General features: G+C 47.5%; 5 protein-coding genes across 5 annotated transcripts; 1 reads left to right on the top strand and 4 right to left on the bottom strand.

Moving 5' to 3' along the window:
* Positions 1 to 199: 199 nt before the first annotated feature.
* cldnk (claudin k) lies at positions 200 to 2,639 on the bottom strand. Its single transcript, XM_060036197.1, has 2 exons — positions 2,277 to 2,639; positions 200 to 1,405 (listed from the first exon to the last, which is right to left on the bottom strand). The coding sequence occupies exon 2, from the start codon at positions 1,232 to 1,234 to the stop codon at positions 587 to 589; it is 648 nt and encodes a 215-aa protein (XP_059892180.1). The 5' UTR covers positions 1,235 to 1,405; positions 2,277 to 2,639; the 3' UTR covers positions 200 to 586.
* Positions 2,640 to 2,930: 291 nt separating this feature from the next.
* Positions 2,931 to 6,081, bottom strand: btr02 (bloodthirsty-related gene family, member 2). The gene is made up of 7 exons (XM_060036209.1): positions 5,931 to 6,081; positions 4,634 to 4,906; positions 4,455 to 4,532; positions 4,097 to 4,360; positions 3,856 to 4,003; positions 3,729 to 3,755; positions 2,931 to 3,637 (listed from the first exon to the last, which is right to left on the bottom strand). The coding sequence occupies exons 2-7, from the start codon at positions 4,901 to 4,903 to the stop codon at positions 3,093 to 3,095; spliced, it is 1,332 nt and encodes a 443-aa protein (XP_059892192.1). The 5' UTR covers positions 4,904 to 4,906; positions 5,931 to 6,081; the 3' UTR covers positions 2,931 to 3,092.
* Positions 6,082 to 6,193: 112 nt separating this feature from the next.
* Positions 6,194 to 8,085, bottom strand: LOC132446080 (GTPase IMAP family member 3). Its single transcript, XM_060036185.1, has 2 exons — positions 7,766 to 8,085; positions 6,194 to 7,556 (listed from the first exon to the last, which is right to left on the bottom strand). Exon 2 carries the CDS (start codon positions 7,546 to 7,548, stop codon positions 6,532 to 6,534), a length of 1,017 nt encoding a protein of 338 aa, XP_059892168.1. The 5' UTR covers positions 7,549 to 7,556; positions 7,766 to 8,085; the 3' UTR covers positions 6,194 to 6,531.
* Positions 8,086 to 8,769: 684 nt separating this feature from the next.
* rsad1 (radical S-adenosyl methionine domain containing 1) lies at positions 8,770 to 13,689 on the top strand. The gene is made up of 10 exons (XM_060036162.1): positions 8,770 to 9,166; positions 9,324 to 9,457; positions 9,585 to 9,789; positions 9,927 to 10,169; positions 10,693 to 10,815; positions 11,385 to 11,448; positions 11,570 to 11,720; positions 12,383 to 12,437; positions 12,772 to 12,875; positions 13,013 to 13,689. Exons 1-10 carry the CDS (start codon positions 8,993 to 8,995, stop codon positions 13,101 to 13,103), a joined length of 1,344 nt encoding a protein of 447 aa, XP_059892145.1. The 5' UTR covers positions 8,770 to 8,992; the 3' UTR covers positions 13,104 to 13,689.
* Positions 13,690 to 13,832: 143 nt separating this feature from the next.
* rasd2a (RASD family member 2a) lies at positions 13,833 to 15,369 on the bottom strand. Its single transcript, XM_060036174.1, has 2 exons — positions 14,622 to 15,369; positions 13,833 to 14,483 (listed from the first exon to the last, which is right to left on the bottom strand). The coding sequence occupies exons 1-2, from the start codon at positions 15,268 to 15,270 to the stop codon at positions 13,963 to 13,965; spliced, it is 1,170 nt and encodes a 389-aa protein (XP_059892157.1). The 5' UTR covers positions 15,271 to 15,369; the 3' UTR covers positions 13,833 to 13,962.
* Positions 15,370 to 15,800: the final 431 nt, after the last annotated feature.

Below are 15,800 nucleotides of genomic sequence, written 5' to 3'. Positions count from 1 at the left end.
ACACATGTCTCCATTGTTCCATTGTGCTTCTTTCCGCCTCAAGTAGGACAATACGTAAATAAACAAAGCACAGCCTTCTGTTCTCTTGACCATTATTTTGAATGAAACAAGCTATTACTCACAAATAATGAAACTGCCACTTGGGTTGTAATCAAATGAACGTATGTCAAGGAACAAGAACACACAGCATTTTTCAGTGTAGGATCTGAAAGACTGAATTTTTATTTGTACTTTTCCACCATCTGACAGAGCAAAAAAAAAAAAAAGGTTATCTAAAGTCACAGGGTATGAAATAACATGAGATAAAATCCCCAAAATAACATTGAAATGGCATTTTAAAATAACTTAAACAAAAAAAATGGAGTAACATTAAATATCGTAGCATTAAAAGAAGAGATATCAAGGTGGTAAGGAAGGTTTATCATTGGTTGTGAGAGAGAGAGAGAGAGAGAGAGAGAGAGAGAGAGAGAGAGAGAGAGAGAGAGGGAGAAGGAGTGGGAGAGGGAGAGAGAGAGAGAGAGAGAGAGAGAGAGAGAGAGAGAGAGAGGGGGATAGAGTCAGAGAAAAGGGGTGATATTAACAGAGTTTAGACGTAGCCTTTAACCTGTGAGGCAGGGCCTCTGCGGGGGCTGCTCTCCCCACTGCTGAAGGTGGGCGAGCCGGGCATGCCCGGGGGACTCGACCCGGCGTAGAGCAGAGAACCCCCGATGAGCAGCAGAGCGGACGCCCCCCAGCCAATGTACAGCGCTGGGCCGAGCTCTCGCTTGTGCGGCGCCGCCACGTGCGGGTCGTAGAAATCCCTGATGATGGAGTGGGCCGTCCAGCAGATGGGCACCAGGTAGAGGAAGCCCGCGATGGCGAACATGATGCCGGAGATGCGGGAGATGCGGGCCTTGAGGCTGTTGACGCCGATGCACTTGGTGCACTTGACGCCCACCACGCCCAGGGAGAGCGACACGCCGCAAAGCATGATGGAGAGGACCGTGAGGCCACGGGCCGCCTGCATGTCGCTCGGCAGGGCGAGCATGCTGTCGTACACCTTGCACTGGATCTGCCCAGTGCTCTGCACGATGCAGGTCATCCAGAGGCCCTCCCAGATGATCTGAGCTGTCACTATGTTGTTCCCGATGAAGGCGGTGACGCGCCACAGCGGCATGGTGCACACGATCGCCCCGCACACCCAGCCCACGATGGCCATGATCAGGCCGAGCAGCTGCATACCCGTGGTCGCCATGGTGATCGCTGTTGTCGGAGTCGGACGGAGGCAGCTGGTGATGTGGGATCAGTGTCTTTTCTCCTTCGCGGGGACAAAGTCTACTTCCAACCAGACGAGGCTCCCGTTGTGTGGTGAGGGTCGATGCCGTGATGGGAAGACAGCTGTGAAAGCAGACAGCGGCCGAGCAACCTGAAAGACAAACAATACAATCGGTCATCACTATTGTGTATTTAACTATACTACGTCAGGCAAACACCATCAGCCACCCAAAATAATTGAAACATGAATTCACCCCTCTGTCTACTACAATTACCATTGAATGACCAACGCATCGAAGCCCTTCATGGATGCATATAGTTATCATAAATACTTGTAGGAAACATGTTGGGAGGCCCGTGGCGAGAGGATTCCAATGAGTAGCAGAGAGAATGGCTCTCTTTGACACAGCTGTGGGTGTAGAGCTACGCCTTGCTCGGTGAGTGGATTATCTCAGAAAAACATGAGGACATTCTGAACACAAGCAGCTTTCATGACGGCCCGTGGAGTGGGCCCGGAGGCCGTGAAGTTAGCACTGCGTCTTTTACCGCTACTGTAAAATTAAAACGGCTCATATTCCAACAGCAGACCACTTCACCAAAGGCTACACCGTTATTATGGTTTAACAAAGGGAAGCACAGACAGGTGCATTCCTATGTATCACTATTTAATATACTGGTAGTGCTCATTGTAGTAGTACATATACTTACCAACCTATTACTATATGTAACAAAGTAATGAGTATTAAGTAATGACAAAAATAAGTTGAACAGATTCAAGTATCCAGAACGGCCGATATTTGTCGATGTTTTGTCCACACCAGGATCGAGATAAAATAATTGGTCAGATGTCAAATCATTTATACAACTTCTATTAAAATTCGAACTATTCCCCATCAGTACAGACGATCCTGAGTGATAATAATGTTTAAGTTTCCCCTATTTCCTTCCTGAAACTTGTGGAGATACCAACACCCACAACGGACACCAAAGTATTCATGACCAAAGGAACAGCATCAACTCACTCTCGTCTCCCTTTGGAAGTGGTCCACAGGTCTTCGTCTTCCTTTTCGTTCTTCAATGAGCGGCGCTCTTGGACACTAACGCCCAAAGTATTCACCTTATTCCCCCAAGGCGAGCCAAGGAAGAGCGCTTCGGACGGTCTGGCTCTGGTGAGGGTCAGGTGATGGAGAGGCACAGTCAGCTTCAACACCCAGCAATGGACTGGGGAGGGAGGCTGCCCTCCCAGATGCCACTGGAAGTCTGTGTGGCAGTGGGCAGAAGCACGCGCTCGTGTGCACGCCCGTGTCAGCGTGTGAATAAGTGAATATATCTGAATGTGTCTCCCAGTGCCTGGTGTACCAACACAATGCCCTGCTGTTCCGCTGTGCCCTCGCTTCTGCTCGCCGCCCTCCCTCCCTCCCTCCCCACCAGCACCACCTCAGCTTCACTGGCAGCCCCTATCCCACTCTGCAACCCCAACCAACCCAGCCACCCACCCCATCTTATTCTCTCCACTTTTTCATCTCGGTTTTACTCTCTGGCATGCTTGACATTTCTTCCCATTCTCTTCTTTTCATCTTCTGTATTTTTATTGCCCTTGGCTCCTGGCTTCGATGAAAGGGGAGTCACTGCCTTCATTGCTTTGGTGTACAAGTATCACACACTGCAAGCAGAGCTCCCGATGGTAATTCTTTTTAATTGTTGTGCCCATGCGACGTTCAATGACTAACCTGAATAATTTACAAAGAACAATTGGAGGCACATTTAACAAGAAAGTACAGTGAAAACAATTCAGTCGTATAAAAATGGATCATTTTCAGTCATCTTACATAAGAAGTTCAGATGCTGCAACAGCTGGAGGTGACGATAAGAGGCGCAGCGTTCCGGCCTCCGTGTAGGCGACCAGGACTGAAGAACGGATGGAGTCTGTCTGTGAAGCTGTCCCTGAATGTGAACATGTGAACCCCGCTTTCCACGCAGTAGAAGGACACGTGGCCCTCTCCATAGTCCAAAAACACAGCCACCTTCCTGGGCTTCTCCTCCACGGCCACCACCGTGGCCGGTGAGCTGTTGGCGATGTACTGGCCTCCGGGCTTGAGGCTCAGAGTCCAGAAGCCGTTGGCCGGGCAGACGGTGAACTTCCCCTTCCTGTTGATGGTCTGTCTTACCACGCCGATGTTCCATTCCAACTTGTCCCCCACCTCCACCTCCCAGTAGTACCGGCCGGCGCCAAAACTCTCCCTGCCCAGGATGTTGGCCACGCGGTCGAACCTCTTGGGGTTGTCCGGCACCTCTTGGAGCTTGTCCGTGTGTCTCACCTGCTTTCTGTCCTCTGAGATGGAGAGCGAGGGGTGCGCCGTCTTAGGACTCAGGTTGACATCCGCTGTGATCGAAAGGAAATTGAGTGATCATCTCAAAAGTCTGGAGATACAGTTGAGGAATGAATCCTACATAGACGCTTACATCCTACATACCTGTGTATTTCCGTATTCTTTTAAGTTCTGCAAAGGAAGGAAAGGAATTGGTAAACTTGTAAAATACAACTAATACTATGTACTTAGTAATGGCTTTGTGATTAGTGAAGAGATCCATATTACTGACCAGATTTTGACAGTCGATTAACCTCTTCCTTTAGCATATCCATCATCTCAGAAAGAGCTCTCCTGGTGATGGCAACGCAAGGGTCGGTTTCCATGGTAACCTTCGACCAGTCTTTCATATCGGTGGGGCAAATAGTAAGAGACGCACACTGTCGAGAAACAAGAAAGAAAGTACAACTGTAAAATGGCCGTCAGCACCAAAGGGGGTAAGTGTTGCATCATCCAGAATCTAGTATCAATACCGATGGCACGACGGGTTCCGCATCGTCGTTTTCGCTAGTATGAAGAACCTGAGAACCGTATTTAAGGGCCTCCTTTCTCTGCTCCTGGCTCCTCAGTTGTCTGATTTCCTGCTCCAGATCATGGATCAGCATCTCCACCTTCCTCTCCTCCTCCTGCTCCCGCTCCTCGATGGCGGCCACCACCCACTTGTGGCTCTTCTCCATGGAATGGACCAGAGCGGAAAACACCTTCTGGCTCTCTCGCACCTCTCTGAGACAAGAGGTCTGAGTGGACAGGCCAACCTTATGGATTAATGCTAATCCTGTAGGATTTAAGGCCTCACAACATGTCAAATATGGATGGATGTGGAGAACAAACCTTTAGGAGCTGGACCGAATACTTCAACCTCTCTATCTTGTGCTGCCTTTCCTGAATCATTTGCCCAACATTCGCTTCCTGTATGTGCGAAAGCAAGACATACATTTAAATAATTCCCTGATGACATGTCATTTAGTTTTTTGTGATCATTTCCTAGACCAATGAGGAGGAATACGTACAACTTTTTCAACGGGTGGCTTCAGCGGCCGATTTTTCCTATAGTTCTCTGACACATCTGCGAGGATTCTGTTGATACTAAGGTCCGGCCTTGTGGAAAACACTCTTTTACACTGTGGGCAGAAGGTGGACTGGTGCTTGGACCAAGAATGGCAGAGACAGGTTTTGCAGAAACTGTGTCCGCATGGAATAGTGACGGGATTGATGAAGACATCTCTGCACAGAAAGCACAGGAAGGACTTCTCACGGAGTAGGCTGACGGTAGACGCCATGCTCTAAAGGAAAAAGAACCCCAGAAACAAAGGTCTTGAAATACAGATGTCAAAGTGTATAGAATTACATTATGCATATCATGCAAAGTGACATATTTACACAGAAGACCGTTCTCTAACCAATTACAGTGCTGTAAGACAACGTATGTTTATATACTCGAATATAAATTAAATAAAACTATGGACTGAAACTGCATAGAAGATTGAACAATACGCTGGTAGGAATTCTCAATTACAATAAATGCAAACAATAAATGCAGACTGAGCAAGTTGAGCAAATCTTAAACTAAAGTTTTTACAAATTTCTACAATTCAATAATACAATAATATAGAAGAATAGTAAAGTAGTACAGCTGTCTTATGACTAGATAGCAGCTATAAGCTTGCACTATACCTTGTGTATAGTACAATAGTATAGGTTCTATTTTTGGACTGTCCTTGGCCTGTACTTCGAGAAGGAGAGCTGTAAACATCGAAACAGAGATTTTCTCCTATTTAAATTGGTCTTCTCTCTATTCAACACAGTTACTCCCACAATGAGAGAAACAGGACACCTCGTGTTATGCAACCAAAAACTATTCAAAAGGTCGTATTATCTCTTATTTGTTGTTCCCTTGTTGAATGTCATCAACCTCTCTAAGCTAAATCACTGCTATTGACTATATTTCTAAATGTGTTAAACAACAAACTTATGTGTACAGAATATACAGCTTATCAACAGAGGTATAATGAAAAGCATGCAGTAGAACAGGTAGCTACAAATAGTGTGTTGCGTCACTTAGACACAGATTCCTAAACAAAACAGCAGCCATAGCATAGCATAACTCTTCCCACTTCGTGTGAATGTTCTTTTTCGAAAGACTTAGCTGAGATGGGTCATTTCTATAATAATGGGAACATTAACCGTTAAACCCTACGCCCTGGTGATGTGTTCTCAATATGAAAGGCCTGCAAAAAACCTTCTTTTAAAACTCAAACAATTTATTCAAAGGAATGCTGTAGAACTAAAGAAAAGTGCTTGACTTACCTATCAAGGTGTCCTCACCCAAACACTAAACTGTTCAGCGTAGTACGCTGTGTTCTCTGTATTGACTCCCAGACGGCTCGTGAGACAGGTGTAGTTAGCTGTAGTGTGGGCAGGAAACCAGCGACATAGACAATGGCAGCCCATTCAGGCTCCACCCTGAACATTATCAGGGCATCTAGAGGAAGGTACACAGGTATATAGCCCGACACCAGGAAATGGAGGACTTTGAAGAAAGAAACGGCCAAGGAGACATAGTTCAACAGATAATCATTTATTTATTGCGTTCGTAGTGCAGTGTTTGGTTATTTGTATGCAATGCTTGAGTATACCTTGTTGTTGATTGTATGTTGTTTTCGCTTAACAAATGATACCTAAAGGAAGTTTGCGCTGTGTAACTCTGCAACGGTCATATTAACATGTACTTATCACTCATCAAGTACTTGAAAGACAGTAAGGCAGACTTAGTTTTCATATACAGTTTCGCTAGCTGTGTTGGTACAAAATCCTACAGCAATTCAAGCACTGAAAGCAGGTGATATAAACCTTCCTTTCCATTTGGTGGTTCGATTCACAAATCATAACCGACGGCGGCTGCTCCGCGTCACCCCCGAGCCGAGGGGAAGAACCGGTTGATGAAGATGGAGTTGAAGTTGAGCCTGGCCGCGGGGGCCACTCTGTCCTCCAGGTTGTCAATGGCAACCTGGGCGGCCCCCCCGGCGGCGCCCCCCACCGCGCCTCCTATTATCCCGTACAGGACCATGCCCCCGGGACCCTCCACGGCGCCGACCAGCGCGCCCATCATGGCGCCCACGGCCAGGCCGGTGCCCAGCCCCCTGGCCAGGGAGGTCCTGAGCCAGCCGTTGTCCATCTCCGCCTCGGCCCGGATCTCCGCCCCGACCACGTAGTCGTACAGCTGCCGCTGCCGCTGCAGCTCCTCCCCGCTGAAGCGCTGCTCCAGCTCCTCGCCGGCCCTCTCCATCTCCGCCGCCCGCTGCCTCCTGATCCGCGTCTCCTCCTTCCTCACGCTGGACTCCGCCCGCTGGAAGGTCCCGCTGGAGAAGAAGCCGCCCCCGCCCGACGCCACCATCCACTCCACCTTCTGCAGGAACTCCACGTCCCGCCGGTCGTCCCTCCAGTTCTTGCTGAACACGTGGTAGCGCCCTCCGAACTTCTGCACCAGCTCCTTCAGGTGCCAGTCGCTGCGCAGCACCCGGTCGTCCAGGGCGCCGCCCTCCAGGGGACCCTCGTAGGCCAGCAGCACCATGCAGTGGCGCAGGCAGTTCACCCCGAAGCGCTTGGTCACCAGCTTGGGCGTCTGGATGTCGTTGAGGGAGATCTGCTCCAGGTCGAAGGCCACGAGCAGGGCGTGGGGGCCCGGCACGCACAAGCACTTTGACCTCTTCAGCTCCATCTTCCTCTTGGCCTCGGTGATGTCCTTGGTGTAGATGTTCGGACCGTTGGTCACGGCCACCCGCCGCCCAGCCAGCTGTCCCGTGTTCTTCATGCTGGAGGGAATGCCGGTGACCTCCTTGGAGAACTCCTCCCTCCCCAGGATGGCGTTGGTCAGTTGGAACTGAGCTGGGCCGTTGCTTCCGATCACCAGGAGCCGTAGTTCCATAGCCGGCGCTGCCAGAGGGAAACAGGGTTATGCTTAACCTGATACAGTCAGACTGAAATCATTTCTTTCCGAGTATCAACAGTTAACTACTTTAGTTACTCAGCAAAATAGTTATTATTAAATTTGGGCATCCGCACTGAATGTACCGAGATTTAAAACATATTGAGTCCTTTTTATGTAATATCTTACCGGTTCAATAAAACAAGGGGAAACTCACCCTTCTTTCTTTTATCCTTTGGGTATATTTATAGCTGATAGATGCTATTGTTTAGTGTGGGTTATGGTTAAATCCTTTGAAGTCCCTCACAAAGCTGTTGCATGTAGAATTTCCATGGATGTAAATAAATGACTATATCTTTCCCTATCTCATTATCTCTCTTTGTGTGCTTGTCACACTCTCTCTCTCTCTCTCTCTCTCTCTCTCTCTCTCTCTCTCTCTCTCTCTCTCTCTCTCTCTCTCTCTCTCTCTCTCTCTCTCTCTCTCTCTCTCTCTCTCTCTCTCTCTCTCTCTCTCTCTCTCTCTCTCTCTCTCTCTCAGTCTGGTGATTGGTCAGAGGGTGATCAGTTTTGATGGAAAATGACCTCGGGCAGAATGCTGGCAGTGAGGGCAGACACTTCTTTCTTCTTTTTTTTTATGACATCAGATAACAGTTAAACATGTCATTTACAACAACGTCAGAATACATGGGAACAGTGCTACACCAAACACTGGTGTGGCTATGACGGAAGTTATATGACTATTTCATAACACATTTCACAGGCCTTTTCCAAGGTTATTTGACTTCAATCTACTAGCTAGACAATGTTTTGCCAGGGAAATCAATAGCTCATTGGGTCAGTTATGCACTATGCAAAGGGTTTGCATAGTTCCCCACCCTATATTAGTTTTTCAAATAACAGAGCAGTGTCTTTGTAGGATTTGGCTGTCCGCAATGAACTACTGATGTTTAATCCAAGGGAAGGGTTAGTAAATATTGCTTTACAGTTTATACTAATTAGTTGATTATGCACACATAATTGTAGTATAACAGATAGATAAACATTTAAATATTCTTATTTGTATTCTCATGTTGTGACCTAATGTGATTATGTGACCATAATGTCAACCTAACATATGTAGGCCTACTACCTTCAGCAGCATGACAGTGAATACGAACAACAGCACTACGACGTGGTCAACGTTGGGAATAACCAAAGCGGAAGTTACCATGTTTACTTCCTCCTAGTTGGTGCCATGGGGTGCAGTCGTGAAACTAGAGGACATGTTGTGCGCTAGTTGATCGCTTACTTCATTCGTTTTACTTTGCGAGGGATGAAGCATGACTGATGCTATGCCGTAATGGCACAAGTTAACCGGAATGTGATTGTGAGATAGACAAATGACGCATGTGGGTGCGGCTCTAGGAGGAAACCAATTAAAGTGTTGAATTAGAGTTATTTTACGATGACTAACGTGACCATGATTAAACGCGTACTGTTCTTCAAGACAATAACAGTCCCGTTTTCAAGCGGCAGTAGGCGCTGCTCTACCAGGGTTTCAACTGGTGAGCTAAAAGCTGCAGTGACAGAGAGCGCACAGCCCTCGCCGCTTTCAGTGGAGGCGTCATTATACGTGCATGTGAGTTGCAGTCGAGAAGGCACGTCTCCCCGTTACGCATGCTTGTCTTTTGTACAATTAGTCATTTTTCTGAGATGTGGAATCGATTCCTTTGTACTCAAAATGCATTGTCCTCAAAATATCTTCCTACCCTTTTTATGTATTTTTCCTACTGCAGTGGCCTTACTGTCTTAGAAGATGCTCCTATTGCAACTTTAACAAGTACATCCCCAAAGCTGATAACAGCTCCATTATGGCTGACTGCCTTCAGCGGGAGACTGAAACGTTACTGCGGCTGAGTCAAGTGTCTAGGTATGGGGAGTGGGACAATTCAGATTATAAACAGATTTCCCTTTAACGATCAACTGTCATTTTCTTCTCGAACCCGGGATGGTTAGGCGCTCGTACCTCCTACCCATTTCAGCTATTCTTTTTACAGCATCACATCTGTGTTTTTTGGTGGTGGAACCCCGAGTCTGGCACACCCCTCCACCATTGAGAAGGTCTTGGAGTCTATATCCAGACATGCTAGTCTGGCGGACAGCGCTGAAGTCACCATAGAGGTCAACCCGACCCCAGTAGGGATGTCCAGGTTAGAAGAGTTTCACCGTGCGGGGGTAAACCGTTTCTCCATCGGTGTTCAGGTGATAGCCGTCTCCTATTGTTCTTTCTTCTGTCAATTCATCCATAAATATATCTTAAACATCACAATATATACAAACACAGTATATTTCTGAACAATATTCTCATTCCATGACTCCTCCCTCTTTGGAACCCCCAGTCGTTGCAGGACAAGGATCTCAAACTCCTGGGCAGGGACCACAACTCCCAGCATGCCTTGCGGACCCTCGCCGAGGCCCGGCGGCTGTGCCCCGGCCGTGTGTCGGTGGACGTCATGTTCGGGCGGCCCGGCCAGACCCTGGGCTCCTGGGAGCGGGAGCTATCTGAGCTTTTGAGGGTGTGCGACGACCACGTGTCTTTGTACCAGCTGACGGTGGAGCGGGGAACCGCGCTGTTCAAACAGGTCGTTAACGTTTGGGATTTAAAGGGGACATTTTTTATCACGTTTTGAAAATCGGCGTATTCTGACATCACAAGTGGGCGTGGCCACCTATATGTGTGCTGGATAGATGAGCAACGTTTTGCTACAGTCCACCAGGTAGGCTGGTAGACGGATCTATCCAGAACACATCTAGGTGGACACGCCCACTAGTGATGTCAGAAGAAGCAGATTTCAAACGGCTTGTAAGGGATAATCACACTCACACGTGGTGGTATAATATGTCCCCTTCGACAAACTTTTATATTGTCTTTTTACGGCGTCATCATTTTCGTTTGGTTCAATATCATTGTCAGAGTATCTTACATGTCTTTGTCCAAGCGACTCTGGGCCTGTCCACCACAGAAGGCTGTCGAGCAACTGGTTTACACTTCTGCCCCTTGTGGCGACACAGATTTTCTTTTCCTTTTGCAGAAACTCCACTGGCTCAAATCAAAATAAAGTCCAGGTTCTGTCATGCTTTGTCTAAAGATGTCCTTCGATGCAGGTGGAGCAGGGCCAGCTCGTCCTGCCGGCGGAGGAGGTGACGGCGGCCATGTACCACTCTGCCCGGACGCTTCTCCTCCAGCACGGCCTCCAGCAGTACGAGGTTTCGAACTTCGCCAGACGTGTGAGTCCCCACGTCTCCTCGGCGGCTCTGAGGATGGAGGCTTTGTCTTTTGCTGCTGTTGTTGGGTTTTGTGCTGCTTTGCTTTGTCTGATATACAGGGCAACTGAAGCAACAGTTTGAATTCACGTTACATGAGATGTATTCGTGGTTGGGTCAAACGCATGAATAGGTTTGGTTATTATTTGAATTGTTTTTCACTCCCAATTCAGTTTCATTCCCAAACTGGCTTATAACCCTCCAATTACCACCCACCTCGTTTGAATCATATTAGGAGGGCCCCTAATGGGTTTCTGATTGGCTTTTCTGTCATCTCTGTTGTCCTCCTTTTGAGTAAACAGGTCTGACTCAATCAACGAATGAGTCATTCATTATGAAAGGACAATTTACTTCCTTTAACCGTTTTTCTAACCCACCAGGAGTTCATACAATTGAATTGCAGTTTACAAAGGGGTTTATTTCTCCGGCTAATTGAGGTTAGGATGCCTCGGACCGTCCCAGAACTTTCTAGGTTGACCTGACATGCACGGCGCACAAGCTCTCGTGATGACACCCTCTCTCTGATACTACAGAACGCCGTCAGCCATCACAACATGAACTACTGGAAGGGTGGGCAGTACATTGGAGTGGGCCCAGGTAGACCAATACCTCTTCACCCATCACTCATTATTTAGCTAAGTGTATAGCTACGTATAGCTATCCGATTTATTATTCATGTTCAATAATGAAGAGTGCATGCCACGCTGTGACGCTACAGGGGCACACGGGCGCTTTGCTCCCCTAGGGGAGGGAAGGGCCGTCAGGGAGGCCAGGGTCCAGACCTTGGAGCCAGACTTCTGGATCCAAGAGGTCCAGCACAGGGGTCACGCCACCCGCAGAAGGATCCCCCTCCCAAGCCCTCTGGGACTGTGAGTTGTGTGTGTGTGTGTGTGTGTGTGTGTGTGTGTGTGTGTGTGTGTGTGTGTGTGTGTGTGTGTGTGTGTGTGTGTGTGTGTGTGTGTGTGTGTGTGTGTGTGTGTGTGTGTGTGTCCCCTCCCCTGATGAGGCCCGACTGCTCATCGAAGCAGTGTGTAATACATCGACTAAATATTGAAGAGTGTATCCTCTGTGCGAGCAAACACTCTTTAAAGTGTTGTTTTCTATCACGTCTGGGTCTTAGTCACAATCCAGGGATGTGTGATGTCCTCTCATGAAGTATGTGTGCGTCTGTCTGCCTGTGTGTGTGTGTGTGTGTGTGCGTCTGTCTGTCTGTGTGTGTGGATGTGTCTTTGTGTGTGTGTCTGTGTCTGTCTGTGTGTGGGTGGATGTGTCTTTGTGTGTGCGTCTGTCTGTGTGTGTGTGTGGATATGTCTTTGTGTGTGTCTGTCTGTGTGTGTGTGTGTGTGTGTGTGTGTGTGTCTTTGTGTGTGCGTCTGTCTGTGTGTGTGTGGATGTGTCTTTGTGTGTCTGTCTGTCTGTCTGTGTGTGTGGATGTGTCTTTGTGTGTGCGTCTGTCTGTCTGTCTGTCTGTCTGTGTGTGTGTCTGTGTGTCTGTGTGTGTGTGTGTGTGTGTGTGTCTGTGTGCGTGCAGGTTGGAGGAGGTGCTGGCGATGGGGCTGAGGCTGACAGAGGGCATTGCTCACCAGGTGAATTGATTAGTAGGGCCGCCCGCTCCTCAGAGTAAAGGGCCAATAGAGCTACGTTGCAACGCTGTTGCCATGGCGATGGCTGCTCTAAAAGCAGGTGCTCCAATGTTCGTCAGGCGTGATGCGGCAATTTTTATATCTAAAAATACCTATTTTGGCCTGTCTACTGGTGGTAAATTTCCGAGCTTTTTGTATTTGTCAGGTGAATTTTCTTCAAGAACATGACTTGATAAACAACTATAATCTGCTACTACTTGTGTATATAGATATAGACATATTAGTTACATAGTAGTATTCCATATATCTAATATCCCTTTCACTCTTTTGAAAACAGCATTGGCACATCTTCTGCCCTGAAGCAGACCTCCAGACAGTGTTTGGCACATATCCGGACGTCCAAAACTTGCTACTAAGCGGACATTTGATTCTCGACGACCGGTAATCGATTCTTCAACATTTCCCAACCTCTCATGTAAATAATCCCCCAAAAAGACGGAACGCAATACGTTCTGTCCGCCTATCTCCAGATCTACTCTGATAAGCGGTCTTATCTCTCTGTCTCTTTTCCATGGTAGAGGGCTACGGTGTTCCTGGGACGGACTGGCGCTACTCGACGGCATGCTGCCAACACTCTTGCTGGCGCTGGAAGGCCATATGAGCCCTTGAGGACAGACACACATACCCTGAGGACAGACACGCAGACCCGGTTGCCAAGGGGACCAGGTGACCGAAGGGTCATGGGCTAGACATGCTTTTCTTTATTTGTCCAGGCTGACTGATGTATGTTTGCATTATACAGTATATTACTATTTATATTTTCCTAGTTCAATATCACTGGTTGGTTGATATACGGATCATTAACATCTCTGTCCGTTTGCAAAAGGGCATTATTACACCTATTCTTATCTATGTTGATTCACATTGGTCCATTTCAGGAAGATGTCGTACAATGTGGTAATTGTATTAGCTAATCAAAGTAATTTTGTAAATGTTTAACGCAAATGAAAATTAGAATTTACCGGAACCATTATCAGCCATTATGTGAGGTGGTATGGTAGGCCTACCACTGATCTTGTAAAAACATTCGACAACAGAATAAATTGGAACAAATCCTTTTCATATTCATGAGTGTTTAAGTGCCACATGACGCACACCATATGCCACCGTTTTTGTTGGTGCACTCCGATGTATGTTTCCTGTTTCTATAGTCCAAATTTGGGCTGCTAATAAAAGACTGGCTACTTGAAGACAACGCATCTATGTGAATCAGACCCTCAGCGCACTCGGTTTTCCGGGCGGCAAATGCATTGTTGGGGTGACGTCATTGTTGTATAAGTGCAGTAGACCCATGAAGGACAAACACTCGACAACACAGAGATAATCAGTATAAGAGTTTATTCGTAACGTGCAATTACAAAAAAGAAACACGACGCATCGGTCCAGCCAGACGCCAAAGAGTATAACTCCTTACATAATATAATATCGTAGCATACTACTACAATGTTGGTTTAAGAAGATTCTCAATTCATTGAATCTGACACTTCTTGGGTTTGTTCTTACTGCTGCTTGATCCAAGCACCAGTTTCAGGTCACTGTTGAAACTCGGGCGGCGCGCCGACGCGCAGAGCGCGGCGCACGGCCCGTCCATCGGGACCTCGCTGCTCATCTTCCTCACCGCTCTCTGGTTGGAGAAAAGCGACTGATAGGTGTGGAGGGATATTGTTTGATGCTGTGACGGAATGATCTCGGCAGGCAGCCCACCCAACGTCACGAGCGCCCTGAACACGTCATCGAGTCCGGAGCCTGCTTTGGCCGACGTTTCGTAGTACGCAGCGTCCTCGCCGAGGATTTCACTGATTTCCGACCGGCTCACGACCCTCCCCGCGGCCAGATCGACTTTATTGCCACAGATGACAATCGGTACCCTCGGGGAGTCCTTTGATTTCATCAGAGTTGTTTTGCTAGAGATGATCTCGTTGCGCAGATTGCGCGCCTCCTTCAACGAGTCTCGGTCATCCAAGCTGAACGCCAGCACAAAAATGTCACCTGTCAATCAAAGAAAACACCAGTATTAAGTTAATTTGTTATTTCTGAATGTGAAAATGTGCCATGTATGTGTTTAAAGTCAAATTTATTCAGTAAAATCAGATATTGCATTGCAATATTGCGCGTTCTTGCTCTTACCTGTCAAAATGGATAACCTCCGTTTTGCGGGGAATTCTCTTTCCCGCGCGGCGTCCAGGACATCGATGAGATAAGGTTTCCCTCGGATGTGGTACATCTTCCTGTGGAAGTCTTCCGTCGTCGGCACATACCGCTCGTCAAACTCGTCCCCCAGAAACCGACGGACGATGTTGGTTTTTCCAACTTTTGGCGCGCCCAGGACTACGATCCGCCGACAGTTCCTCGGCTTGATCTGTCCGGGGGGCACCGTCCCGTCGCCACTGTTCTCACTGGAAAGTGGCGTTTTGGGTAAATCTTCAACTGGTTTCTTTTGGAGTTGATCGGACGAAGAACGCTTCTCGTCATCAGCACTGGAGGATCCGACGCAATCCCTCTTGTCTTGTCTCCATCGTGCCTTGACCGTTTTCAGCATGCCCGTGTCTGCCATGGTTGCACCTATATCTGAGATGGCAACACTGGAATTGGAATATTGCGACTGGCATTTGTTCTGCAGGCTTCGTTTCGGGTTAGGCGACACACTTTCACTTTTCTTGTGCGTAATGTTCTTCCCTCCAGTCAAGCGGTATGGGTGATGCCCGGGATAAGAATTGCAAGGTTCGGAGATGCCTTCAGCCGAAAGATACAACTTTTCATTTGCGTTCATCTCCATTTCCCAAGCATGTCCTGGGCAGGCCAGGTGTGGATGTAGAGCGTGACTGAGCAGCAAGTGTTCTGAGGGTTCAGTGCGCGCGGTGTCCTATACAGTCTCACCGAGTCGCTGCTGCGTCACCACGAAGCATCAGAGCCCCGCTCCTTTTATAGCATTTGAGTGAACCCAGAACTGGTTCTTATTGGTTATTCTGTGACAGCATACAAATCTATTATTAAACACTGAAGCATCTGAAAGGTAGGTTTATATAAGACTACATGTGTTTTTGTTAAATTGTGTAAATTGTGTATTTCTATATTTAGCATTTAACTTATAGCTAAAATTAACAATACTCCTACACGAGGTGAGCTGTTATCGCATACATTCACATACATTCAGTTAGCTACAGTCACACACAAAGCCAAAGAGCATCTGTCATCAGCTTTGGTTCATATATTGTAGGTGGACATTATATAAAAGCTGTTTATTGTAATTTCCTGTTGGCAGGACGTTGGCAACAAGTGTAGCATAATATCAAATGTTGGAATGGT

Source organism: Gadus macrocephalus, chromosome 2, assembly GCF_031168955.1.
Source record: "Gadus macrocephalus chromosome 2, ASM3116895v1".
NCBI lineage: Eukaryota > Metazoa > Chordata > Actinopteri > Gadiformes > Gadidae > Gadus > Gadus macrocephalus.
Note: the sequence above shows the minus strand (reverse complement) of the source record. Positions and strands in the feature narration are given on the sequence as shown.